General features: G+C 50.8%; 1 protein-coding gene and 1 long non-coding RNA gene across 7 annotated transcripts in view; one reads left to right on the forward strand and one right to left on the reverse strand.

The window, feature by feature from the left end:
• NHEJ1 (non-homologous end joining factor 1) overlaps positions 1-12,360 on the reverse strand; it is a 97,773-nt gene that overhangs the window by 11,554 nt on the left and 73,859 nt on the right. For 4 of the 5 annotated variants that reach the window (XM_046019491.1, XM_046019494.1, XM_046019492.1 and 1 more), the window contains exons 6-8: positions 9,182-9,299; positions 8,633-8,751; positions 5,839-8,214 (exon numbers count right to left, since the gene is read on the reverse strand). In XM_046019491.1, coding sequence (XP_045875447.1) covers positions 8,140-8,214; positions 8,633-8,751; positions 9,182-9,299 — 312 coding nt within the window. In that variant the 3' untranslated portion in view covers positions 5,839-8,139. Of the gene's footprint in view, positions 1-5,838; positions 8,215-8,632; positions 8,752-9,181; positions 9,300-12,360 lie in introns of those variants that run through there. The other variant, XR_006820320.1, reaches the window with a different exon arrangement.
• LOC123950969 lies at positions 4-10,538 on the forward strand. Of its 2 annotated transcripts, none has more exons than XR_006820321.1 (3): positions 4-4,635; positions 8,388-8,619; positions 10,174-10,538. It is a non-coding gene; the product is annotated as an uncharacterized LOC123950969 (long non-coding RNA). The 2 variants fall into 2 exon arrangements; XR_006820322.1 differs by having other exon boundaries at positions 4-3,170.

Raw genomic sequence — 12,360 nt, forward strand, 5'->3', positions numbered from 1 at the left:
ACCAGTCTCTCTTGGTACAGATAGCACCCCAAGGATACTGGGGAGGTACAGCCAAAGAAAGCAAGAAGGTATCTTGTCACTTGTTTCTTTTAACTTGTATTCTTAGTTTCTGCAAAATGACAGCTCCATTCCATTGTGGTTCTAGCTCACACAATGGCATTCGGCCCCACTCGCGCCTTCTGACAGGTTGCTCCAAACCAAAAAGATGAAATTAAAAAAAAAAAAAAGATGAAATCATTCATGTCCAAAAGTTTCTAAAACCCTTTCAAGATACCGCCAGGTGGAGGGTGGTGTGTGAGTGTGTGTGTGTGTGTGTGTGCGTGTGTGTGTGATCATCTTTCTTCAGATATTCACACCACGAGTAGTGTTGAGCCCCTATAGAGTGCCAAACACAACCTGAATTGCTTGGGATGTGAGAGAACCAGAGAAACGAGAAGAGAGTCCTGCCCTTGCAGAGCCGTATAGTCTAGTGGGGAAGCGTTAGGGATACTGACAATTAAAAATAACGAAGTTGCATAATGTGTTACCGGGGAACCTGAAGGACCATCAGAACAGACCGTGGAAGGGAGGAGAAGGAGTGGGAGGGCAGCCTGCTTGTGGGGAGGGTGTGAGGTTGGGAGGTAGGTCACTCGGGTAAGTAAGGTGGTCAGTGAAGGTCTCCCTCAGTGTGGCTTAAGCCAAGACCCGAAAGAGGTGAGGTCTTCAACCAAGCAGATGTGTAGGGAAGCGCGCTCTGGAGCAGAGAGAGCAAAGGAAGGCCTTACGTGCTTGCATATTAAAGAAATAGCAAGGAGACCAGTGCGATCAAGGACGAAGCTGGGGGAAGAAATGGAGTAAGCCTGGTTTTCTGCTCGCTCTTCATGAGTACAATTTTCAAGCTTTGTAATGCTCATACTGAAGATAATTTACCCGTAAAGAGATTTATGTTTGATATGTAAATATGGACACAATATAGTCCGGTAAAAATAAAAGCAGGTAATAAAAATAAAAAATAAAATTAAAAAATATATATATAAAAATAATAAATAATAAAATAATAGATAGGATTCTATTAAACATTTTTTAAAAAGAGACACAGGCAAGGCTCTCACTTTCTACTTTACACAGTTGAAAGCAACTATCCCTTCACTATCATCTTGGGATGGGAGGCTTCTTGAAAACAGGAGCAACGTCTCTGTGGCCAGAAAGCAAGTAGCAGAACATCCCTGGTTGATGGGAACACTGCGGGGTCAGCACTCAACATATACAGGGCTTGAATTAATGCATGTTTAATTGTGCCTGTTTCTTGTGGAATATGGTTTTTAAAATTTCATTCCTGATATAGTTTCTACAAACCTTTGCCTTTCTTTGAATTCCTTTGTGATGTTTTGGAACACCCCGGTGGACCCTCCCATTACAGTCCCAGTCTGTATACAGCACAAGGTTTAACCAACTGGCCTGGCTTCCAGGTCCGAACTACGGCCCATCCTCTGGAGCTTCCACTGGGTAATCTTTCTTCCCACTGACTTCTCTCCACTAGCTGTCCAACTTACTTAACTGTTGAAGTGTTTTCCATCATATTTAGATCATCTTGACATCAGTTTTGTACCAGCTTCAATCCCATCCCATGACGGCCATTAGGGTGGTTTCAAGATTCCTCTCCAGGAGCATACACACATCTTAGAGTCTCACTCCCAAGAACTATTTTCCAGGTGTCCTTCTGCTAGTTTTAAACCAGTTCCTGCTTTAAAATGGCTTTGGGGAAGGACCCACAGGAGCCATGCTTGTCCCCAAATTGCCACACAGCACCCTCGGTGAGAAACATCAAATGCTCCCTGTTGGTGTTCCGTCCTCACCCTATATGACATGATCAAGTACAGTTTCGTTTGGCACAGTTCTGCTGTTTTCATTCTTCCAATCCTAAAAATGCGCCTACACTTTGACCGTTCAATAGTCCAAGTTGCTGGCGCTGGGCCTCACTGTACTTCAGCTCGCCGGCTGTGACACCTCTAAAGGCAGGGTGACAGCAGGGGACAAACTCAGAGTTGGCCATTTCTCAAACCAGGTGCCTTAGTGTCCGTGGGAGGAACGTTGTCTGCCTTTGACCAAACATACCGCTGTGTTAATTTTCCCTTTAGCCCAATCCAGACCCCGCATCTCCTTTCGATTCCACGTGGCCATTGCCCAGGCCCTCTATTCCCTCTGTCCTCCTCTTCCAATGGTGTAAATTACCCTGCCACACTGAATTGGTACTTATTAAAGAGAGCAACGTAATGGACGTTAGCCCCAGCGGAAAACCACTCAAGCTGGGTCACCTCCATACATCATCAGAGTATGACTCTTTCCATTACTGTCATATCAGGTTACTGATGAAACAGAAATCCTTTCTGGCAATTCCTCTTCCCCCAGCCAGGGCCTTCCTGTTCCTCCCATATGTGACAAGGGACCCATCGGTATTGCCGCGTGCCCTGGGCAGCGCCAGGCAGCAGTTGTCAATGAAACTGGCAGGCTTTCCTCCTCCCATGGTAGCAGGTCTTTCTGTCTTGAATAAAGGATCTCTTTACGTGCCCCTCCCAGGACCCCCGGCAGTACGGTGCTTGACCCCTGACCATAGACCCAGACCCTGCAGGGCTTCCCCTGCCCCCGCCCCCCAGCTCCAACTCAGCCCACGATCCTGCTTACCCTTCAGGGCCTAGGGTGGGAGGGGAAAGCTGGATGGAAGGCTAGTCAAGAGGGTTACCCTTACCCTACTCCATTCTCCCTTCTCCTGTCGATCCTATCAGGGGTCCATAAAGCGAGGAGGACTCTGGCCCAGGAGAGGGGGGTAGGGGTTAGGCAAACAGGCCAGGGAGGCAGTTGGTTGAAGTTTAACCACAATATTCTTGGTCTCTATTGTTTTGAGTGAGGCCCAATATTTCCACAGCAGGATTATAGAATCTGATTAACCATGTTAGACAACAATGCCGAGCTGGGATGGGCTTCCCCTTCCAGCTGCCAATATGAAAAAGTAAATATAACACCCAGATTTCAGAAGGTACTCCCAGCAGCCCCCAAGCCCTCCTCCCCAGTTCTAGCCCCGCTTCTGTTTGGGGCCCCAAAGTGAGGGGAGGACGAGCGTGGCATCGCACATGCTCCTTTAACTCCTGGCCCTCGGCCCAGCAGGACAGGTAATCCTGGCACAATCTTCCCAGGTGAGTCAATGGCTGTGTGCTCCCCACACCCTGGAGTCCTTCCAGGGCCTCTTCCGGGTTCCCCGGAGCTGGCCCAGACTCTCAGGAACCCATGAGTGTTAGGTGCTGAGAGGCTAGCTGCATTCGAAGGGTCCGGGAGTGTAGAGGGCCCAGCAGAATGTGCTGGGCTCCCAGAGAGAGAGAGACTGAGCATGGGTAGGACTTAACAGCTTGGAAGAGCAAAGGAGCCTTTGCTGGAAGACTTTGGTGCCATGCCATGACTTCCTGGAAGCCAGGGTAAAGATATGAGACCCCAGAGTTGAGGAACAACCATAAGGCAGCACCTCGGGAGACGGAAAAGTATTCCTCCAAGGGTCTGGAACAAAAGACAGAGGACAGCTGGGTTTGCAGCTCAAGGAACGAGGGATCCCCTAGGTCCATCTGCATCACCCATGCGCACGCACACAAGCTAATTCAGACTCTCCCTGTCTGGATGTTTCCCCTCAGGATGGGGTCTTCTGATGCCCTGTCCGACGCGGTGGGGGTGCGGGGAGGAATAGAGCAGTAAGGAGCAACGAGATTAACTTGAAGCTTCCAGAAGGTCGTGGCGGTTTGGGAAATCTCTCCCTCCAAAGTGGGACTCCCTTCCCTTCCGTCGTTCCTCTCCATCACTGAGTGCCCAGCATAATCCAGTACAAGTCGGTGAGCCCATGTATTTACTGATGCCAGAACAGGGTCTAGGAACCCAGAGCCGCCGGGAACGGGGTCTAGGAACCCAGAGCTGAGGCTCTGGCTCCGAGGCGGGGGTCTCCCTGTAGTAGGGCACTACTCCTTTTGAACAGTTTCCTCTTTGGGAAAACTAGAATATAGAAAATACTTCAGGGCAGAGCTTAGGAAAGCACACATCCTGGGGTGCCTGGCTGGCTCAGTGGGTAGAGCGTGTAACTCTTGATCCTGGGGTTGCGAGTTCGAGCCCCATGTTGGGGTTAGAGATCAAAAAGGAAAGAAAAGCATACATCCGGATCTTATCAAAACCCAGTTAACATGAAGTTGCACCGTTTGTTAGTATAATCCCACCATGGTGATATGTTCTGAGTTAGGGTCAAAAGCAGACTCTGTTCTCAAAGAGTATTTTACTCCTTGAGAGTATGAAAGGATGAAAACAGAAGGCACACAGGAAATAGGTGTATTAATGTCACAGATGACATTAATAGCTCAAATAGTGAAGGGGTATGCAGAACAGAGAAAGAGCTTATTACATCATGAGGCTGGGTTATTAGGAGGATTTTAGGGTTCCCCTGTACTCTTGGGAGCAGATCTTCCTAGTTTTGTAAATAGGAGAACACGAGGGACAGCATAATGGTGGACAGAAGGAGAACAAGACCAAGCTATGGCCTTTTCCACCCCCCCACCCCACCCGCCACCACACTGTTGCTATCCAGAGGCAGACCTGCTCATCTCCCAGAGGCCCAGTGGAGGAGCGGAGGTAAGAGCTGGGGGAGATGGGAGGTTTCAGGGAATAGGAAGGCAAGATGTGGGAATTCAAATGTACCACCAGATAAAATTAAGAAGCAGTGGGGCTGAGTATTTGGGAGTCTTGACCTTCTCTCCTTCCCCACAAGTGCTCCGTGGAGGTGAAGTTCATCAGACCCGGGAAGGGACAGATTCTTTCCTCGTCCGGAACATAGGAGCACTGATCTCTTTGCTTCCTTACACTCCAGAAATTCCAGGGTCAGCTCCTCCGGGTTCAGTGGGAAGACGGAGACTAGAAGCTCCTTTTTCCCTCCTCAATAACTTTTCCAGCCTTCGGAAACACTCCTTGATCTAGGAGACCGGCTGACTGGTGACAGAGCAGAGAACGACCCTGGTGGGATTTTTTCCAGGCGGTGGCCAGGGCGCTGCCCTCAAGGCTACTGGGAAGCCCTCAGTCAGGCCGGGCCCAAGGAGGTGCTGCTCAGCTGGCCAGCTAAGGGACGAAGATTTCTCTTCCAGCAAAGAGCTTGCCTGTCCCAGCTGACTGTGGGGGCAGGGGCGCCCGTCCGCGAGGCCAAATAGGTCTTGCAGCCTAGGTGGCGCTATTTCCCTATTTTTTAGGTCAAGTTGCAAGAACTTCCTCGAGGTCCCTAGTCCTGCTCCTGGTTTGCTGGCTTGCTCCTGTAAACCACCTTATATTATTTTTTTTTCTAAAAATACTCCAAAGCAATTGAAAGAGTCCCTTCTCCCAACAGCCAGCCCTGGCCCCAGCCCCGGCCCCGGGGAGCGGGCGGGTAGGCGGGGAGGTGGGCCACTGCTTTATTAAACACAGGGAAAACTAATATTTACGGAATAAAATTTATGGAGCAGCCACGAGAATTCGACCCTTTTATGTGCATGTGGGGTGGGGGTTGGGCCAGGCGGGGGGCCTGGGGAGGGGTCCAAGCCAGGGGGCAGGGCTGGAGTACAGCCTGGCTAGGCCAATTTGTAGAGGCCGGGATTTCCCTGGAGTTGCCCCCAGGATTCTCAATCACCACCCCTAGCTCTGAGGGGCAAGGATACCCACCCAGGGCAAAGCCTCTGGGAGCACTGCTTCCTGAAGGATGTGTTTAGGCAAATCCCTATGGAGGCAGCAAACTTTGGGGTGAAGGGGACAGTGCGGTGGCAGGGAGATCGCTTAGGTGTGCTCTTAACCTTTTAAAAAAGTCACACATTCTTTGAGAATGCGGAAAAAGTTATGCTCTTAGCATTTTATTCACAATTTCAGGGGATTCACAACCCCCTGGGCCCTCTCTGATTAAAAATGCATGCCCTTGGGCACCTGGGCGGCTCTGTTGGTTGAGCATCTGACTCCATTTCAGGGGCTGTGAGTTCAAGTTCCTCAGTGGGCTTCAATTTTTTTTAACTAAAATTTTTTTTTAAAATGCATGCTCTTGACACCGTGGTCTTAACGCAGAGGGATTATCCAAGGTGAAGAACCCTTATTTCCCCCCGACTCAGCTTGCTGGGGAAGTCTTCCCACTTTCCTTGTGGTTTCATACCTCATTGATACCGAAATCTGGCTTGTTTAAATTAGGCCAGAAAGAAACCAGGGAACAGAGTGAGCCACCTGAGGGCTTGTTTGTACATAGTCCCCAGTTCACTTTGATGACAGTCCGGATGGTGGGGCGCACCTTAGGGTGCTATGGTCCAGAAGCCGTTATTGGTGGTGCCTGGGAACGAGCCCTGAGGGAGCCCGCAGACTCTCCTGGTCGGGTGAAAGCATGGGGCCCCTGGAGTACTGAGAGCCCCCGGCTGTGAGGAGCCAGTGGCAACCGGCAGATCCTATGGAAAGGAGGCAGGGCCTTGGGAGAAGGAGGGTCACAGCGGAAGAGAGAAAGAAGGCCTAACACCCTTCCGGGAGAACAGAGAACGTTGGTCAGTGCATACACGCGGTGAAGAACTCAGCAGTCTCCGTTTAAATGCTGGCTGTTACTTATTAGCTGTGTGACCTTTGATAAGTCACTTAATCACTTCCAGACTCTATTTCCAAGTGGGTGAACAGTATCTTCCCTCTCTGATGCCCTGAGGATTCAACGTGAAGCGCTTATCAGGGCACCTGGTGTGCATTAACTGCTTAGTACCTGTCAGCTGCTTATATCTGTCCCGTTCTCCTTGTAATCATTATTATTTTATTATCGCTTGGGTTGTCCTCTTCCCCGTGACCTGACGTAAGGACAGAAACACCCGTCCCAGACAGGGAAGGCGGGGGGATGGGGAGGCATTTGACCATGATAAGTAAACAAACTAGGCGAGGCCTCCGTGGGTCCTGCCCTGACGCCTCCCTCCACTCGACAGCTCCCCGTGAACACCTGAGCTCGACTTTCCTTCCTGTCTCTCCGAAGTCGTGTTTCAGAGGGTCTTACCTAGTGAGGAGAACCTAGCCGGAAAGCCCAAGGGACTTTGCCAATCCTGGGCTGCTCAATCTTGCCCGATCTGTCCAATGAGTTGACTTTCTCCCTAGGATGCTGCCTTCCTCATAGAAACTTTGCCCTTCTGCCTGCTAAGGCGCTGTTCATTCTCTCGGCCAGTTCCGTTGTCCCAGAGAACTCTGTGCCCATTCCTGCTCCCTGCCACCCTACCTTTTCAAGTTTTCCTAGTTGCCATGAAGTGGCATGAAGTCTCTCCCACTCCAGTGGGAAACTACCTCAGCCCTTGTGCTCGGAGCTCTTTATAATTTCGATCCCAGACTGTGGTTTAGTCTGTTGTCTATGCCTTGGAAACAGACAAAAAAAACCCAAAAAAACAAAAAAAAACACCCTACATGATGTTGGGCAAAGGAGAGCCGCAGCGATCTGTGCTGTGTTGTGCGCGCCACGGAGAGAGTTCTCGAGATCAAAGGTCCCAAATGGAGGCTTAGCACAGGCCACAACGAGAGAAGCATGAGAAGAATCTGAAGGAGCAGATCGAGGGCCTGAACTTCATCTAGAGACAACAATGGGTGGGGCCCAGCAGAGCGAAAGAAGTTGGTTATATGTTCCCCAGAATAAGCAATTTCGAAAGCAGGGGAGTTTAAGTGCTTTTGATTCCGTGCTTAAGAGAGAAGTGGGTCTCTGAGGAGCACCTGGGGTTGGCTCGGGGCTCTTGAGAAAGGTGGACAAGGCTTCCGGAGAGTATTGTGCCTTTTTGCTGACTTGGCCTCTGTGCCTAGAGTCCATGGTAGGATCCTGGGTCTGGAGAACCTCCAACAACAGAGAGGAAGGTCTGGGACTCTCGGAAGCTGGCTTCCACTCGGCTAGGGAAGGCCAGTGTCCAATGGCTGGAGCCAAGATTCTCTGGGTTAAGAGTACCCAGGCCTGTCCGTGTGAACTTCTGTTATCTCAGCCTTGCGGGGGCGGGGGGGAGGGGAGGGAGCGGGGGGAGGGGCTCTGACTAGAGAACTCTGTGTCACAGATGTTGCTGCCATGGGAGCTCCTCTCAAGCTGACACAAGGAAGCTCTTCTCCTAGTCCGTCCTCAGTGGTCGAGACAGTGATGGGCTAACTGAAGAGCCCCCTTAGCTTCTTCCTCTTGACCTTTGACAGCTGAGGTCTCTGCACAGGGCCTGAAGGACCCTAGGAAGAAAAGGAACCTGAGTTAACAGAGGTTTTGAACAGATCCACCAAAGTCAGGAGAGGAAGTCCCTTGCTCCGTGGCTCTGGAGGGGGTGAGGGCTGACACAGGTGTTCTGAAGGCAACGAATGTGATCTAAGACCCCGTGCCCTGCGTACATCCCTTCTCCCCCCAGGGAACAACCTCCCAGACCATCACTGGAAGTGGGATAAGGAAGAAAAGGAGTCAAGGTCCTTCACTCAGTACAGGAATGGCAGAGAGGAAATAACAAGGGAAGATGTGAAAAACCATGACTCCCTTCCAGAAATCCGTCATCTGGCGGCCTGGTCACACATATCCTCCAGTATGGTTAAGGCAGCGTTTCAATGAGGTGACAAGTCCAAGGACGTCTGGCTCGGGGGCTGCAGGTGCGTGACTCACTGTGGGCTCTTTCTCGGGCACTGGGAGGGATGGCGCCGAGGAGACCGGCTCTTCCGGCTCGTTCAGAAGTTGGTTTTCAGTCCCTTGTGGGGAGGTGCTGCTTGAGGGCTGAGGATCTCCTGAAATCAGAACGATCAAGGGAAGACAATGGTGAATGCCTTCTTCTTGCCAGGGAGGTGTTAGCATTTAGCAAGCATTCTGATTGAGGTCAGAGTTCAGGATTAATAATAGAAACAGACAGAAGTAGCTACAAGTCCAACCTCCAGCTGACTCTCGGGAAGCCCTGCTTCTACGCTGAAGATTCAGACCAGTGTCAGTGGAGGTTTCTGCAATGATAGAAATGTTCTCCATCTGCCCTAGTCCCACCTGGTAGCTGCCGGCCACGTGGGGCTACTGAGCATTTCAAGTGTCGCTACAGCAAAGGAGGAGAGGAATTTTTTATTTCGACTCATTTGTATTTAACTGAAATATTCCCAAGGGGCGAGAGCTACCACATTGGATGGTGGAACTCTAACCCCAGGGAGACCAAGTACTTCCGGAGCTACTCACCGCTGCCCGGATGTTTCTGTCTCACTTGGATCTCTTGTCTGGTGACCGCCATATACAGACTCTGTAAGTTCATGACAAAGGGTCTACCGTCACCTACACTGCATGCCTCTGGTAGTTTCTAGAGGGGAGAGGAGATACTGTCATTGGTTACACTATATTGCCAGAGAAAAGCAGTTTGATATCCCATTGGCAGAAGTGGCATCAACCATAAAAGAATTTATATAGCGAAGTTTGATCCAACATATCCATACCTTGTTGGGAACAGTATAAAGACCTCTTGTGAGGTCTTCTCTGAAAGGCAACTCCAAAAGCACATCTTTAATTCCCCCAATACCTATTGTGTTTTCCCATGAATGCCCCTGGGGTATTTCCCATCAATGCCCCTGGAAACCAAGAGTCTCTAGGCTCTTTCTTCCAAAGCGATGACCTCCGAGAGGACTGTTTTAGGAAATCATCTTACTTAAATTGTTCCTGAGCTGTACAGATAACTGTTTTACTTACATTCCCTCCTAAAGTTCCACACTAGAGAGAGAATAAGGATGAAATTCAGGAAAGGGGAGAAAGAGCAAAATAAGAAATACTGAGAGACAAGACTAAATTATGGAGCTGTGGTGTTTGGTCAGAGGGGATTGGGGGCGGGGGGACTAAAGTGTGCAAAGATCTGGAGGCTTCCCAGCCCTTTGACATAGCTTTACAGCAATCCACGAACCCACAAATGGGGGCAATCATTCCCCCAAGAGGGGAGAAAACTGGCTCTTGAGGGGTGAAAAAAATCTTACTCTTTTAAGGTATGAAATGTCTACATACAGTACACAAACAGAATTTTGCTCTCCCTGTGGTATTAAAATTTCCTGAGGGGTAGGGATTAGGAAAAAGTGCTTTAGGTTCCTGAGCAAGATGAGGAGGGGGAGAAAGTTGAGAAATCCTGCTCTCATCACACCCTATGTACCTGTTTCCTTCGCTGTGAGTGAACCATGGATTTATATCCACAGGAAAATGCTTTGCCTAGTTCAAGTTTCACGCACTCAGCTTAATGGACTTGAAGTGACGTCTGGAGACGGAAGCAAGGGCAGTAAAAATGAGATGAAGGCGTCCGGTATCTAGGGGTCCCGAACCTGGCTGTGCTTTGCAATCTTGGAAAGGACCCAGAATGCCTTCACCTGTGCAGGCAGACCGTCCTGGTTCCCGGCCAAGATAGCCGGCCTCAGAGGGAAGCCGTGCCAGTAGCTCACAGCGCGCCCACCTGAGAACCCTGGGCGGACCCACAGCTCGCGTCAAGGGCACGTGCTCTGTGCTATAAAGGCATTCGTTTCTGAAAAGCCGCCAAGGGAGAAGGATGAAAGAGAGAAAGCAGGAGAAACAGGCAAGTAGCTGCTGAACCACAGTCAGGATTATCTCTCCCCAAGGATGGTGGGAGCGGAAACCCTTGTCGATCCCAGGGAAACGCAGCATGCCCTTGTGCTCCGAGCCTGGTCGGTTAGGACTCTGTCAGGCTTGGACTTTCACTGGAAACCACAGATAAAGTCAGAACTTTGCTTCTGACCAGCGATCACCGCAGGAATGAAAGGGCCCTGAGGAGCCAACTGGAAGCAGGTGGGGGGGGAGAGGTTGGGGGGTTGGGTACACTATCAGGCCACACACCTCAACCTCCCCTCACTCTCCTTAATTTCAGCCTTTCCAAGCCATGTCCTCTTCTCCGCAGCCAGAGAGCCCGACCGTGGATAGGCCAGCGGCTGTTCTCCTTCCTTCTCTCTCCTGTCTCCAGGACCTCCTTCAGATGGCTCCAGGAGCGTGGCCTCCCTCAGGCTCCCACACAGGGCTCGGGAGGCCGGGTGCTGCCGGTACAAATGGGCTAGGCAGAGTCTCCGCTAATCCATTCCCCACCCTCCTGCCCTCCCGCCCCTTCTTTGGAACCAGACAGACGCCTACATTTTTTAGGGCGCTCTTCAGCTAGATCCCGTACTGAGTTTCCAAACAAAGTGGCAGAAATGAAAGGCCACTAAAGCCGGTGCGTCCCGAGCCCAAGCCCAAATACAGAACCGATATCCTGGACCTTCCTCCATCTTTCCCCGCCTCCGAGAGATCTGGTCCTACAGGTGTTGCCGGAAGTTATCCCACCTGAGTACTCTTAGAAAAGTACTACAAAGAGAATACTGGGGGACGCCTGGGTGGCTCAGTCTGTTGAGCATCTCCCTTTGGCGTAAGTCGGGATCTCAGGGTTCTGGGATCAAGTCCCGAATCCTGATTCTCTGCTCAGCAGGGAGTCTGCTTCTCCCCCTCCCTCTGCCTGTCCCCCAGCTCATGCTCTCTAATAAATAAGTAAAATCTTTTAAAAACAAAGAGAACAGTGGTACACTTGCTGCATATCTCCTATGAGCTCGACACTGTTCTAAGAATTTACATGTATTGACCCATTTTATTTTTTTCCTGCTGTTTCCCTGGGACCTGGACTGGGGTTGGGGTACATGAACATGGCAGGCACTAGTGTAACCCCATCTTACTGACGTGGTCCAAGGAGTAAACAGCTCCGCAGGATTAGAACCCAAACAGGCTGACCTCAGGGCCGAGGCGTATGACTATTTCCTTCTCGAAATTTCCTTCTCTAAACAGAATTTTAGTCACAGGAGCCACACAGCCTTTCCCAGGGCCACAACCACCTGTGGCTCTCATCACAGATCACTTGCCTCAATTCCCAGGCAGCTCAGGAACAAGCTCCCTCAGGTGACAAGAGAGAAGTGAGCAGAGAATCCAGACGTTCTACCCGAAAAAGTGACCCCACCCGGAACCCTTGGTAGGGCTGAGGCCATCTCTCAGTCCTAGTCCAGCCATCCCCAGCATCACTGCTTCCGTGATGGCATTATCCTAAGAGTGTACAAGGAAGAGGAGGTGGAGAGGCCCAAGCTTGCAAAGGAGAAACATTAGCTCCGCGGGCAGGACAATGGCAGGGGCGAGCTGGGGCAGGCAGCTGAGATCAAAGGGAGAACAGCGGGGTCAGGACTAAGAAAAGCAAACAGCAGTGCCCCCTGCCATAAAAGTACGAAGGAGCCAGGAGCAAGGTGTACCAGTCACGGAGCAGGTCACTGCGCGGAGCAGGGAGGGGAAGAAGAGACAGGTTGGTCTACTGTAGACTGCGTTCATCTGATCAACCCAGAACCGCTTCTACGCAGCAGAAAACCCCT

The sequence above is a fragment of the Meles meles genome, chromosome 9 (genome assembly GCF_922984935.1).
Source record: "Meles meles chromosome 9, mMelMel3.1 paternal haplotype, whole genome shotgun sequence".
Classification (NCBI taxonomy): domain Eukaryota; kingdom Metazoa; phylum Chordata; class Mammalia; order Carnivora; family Mustelidae; genus Meles; species Meles meles.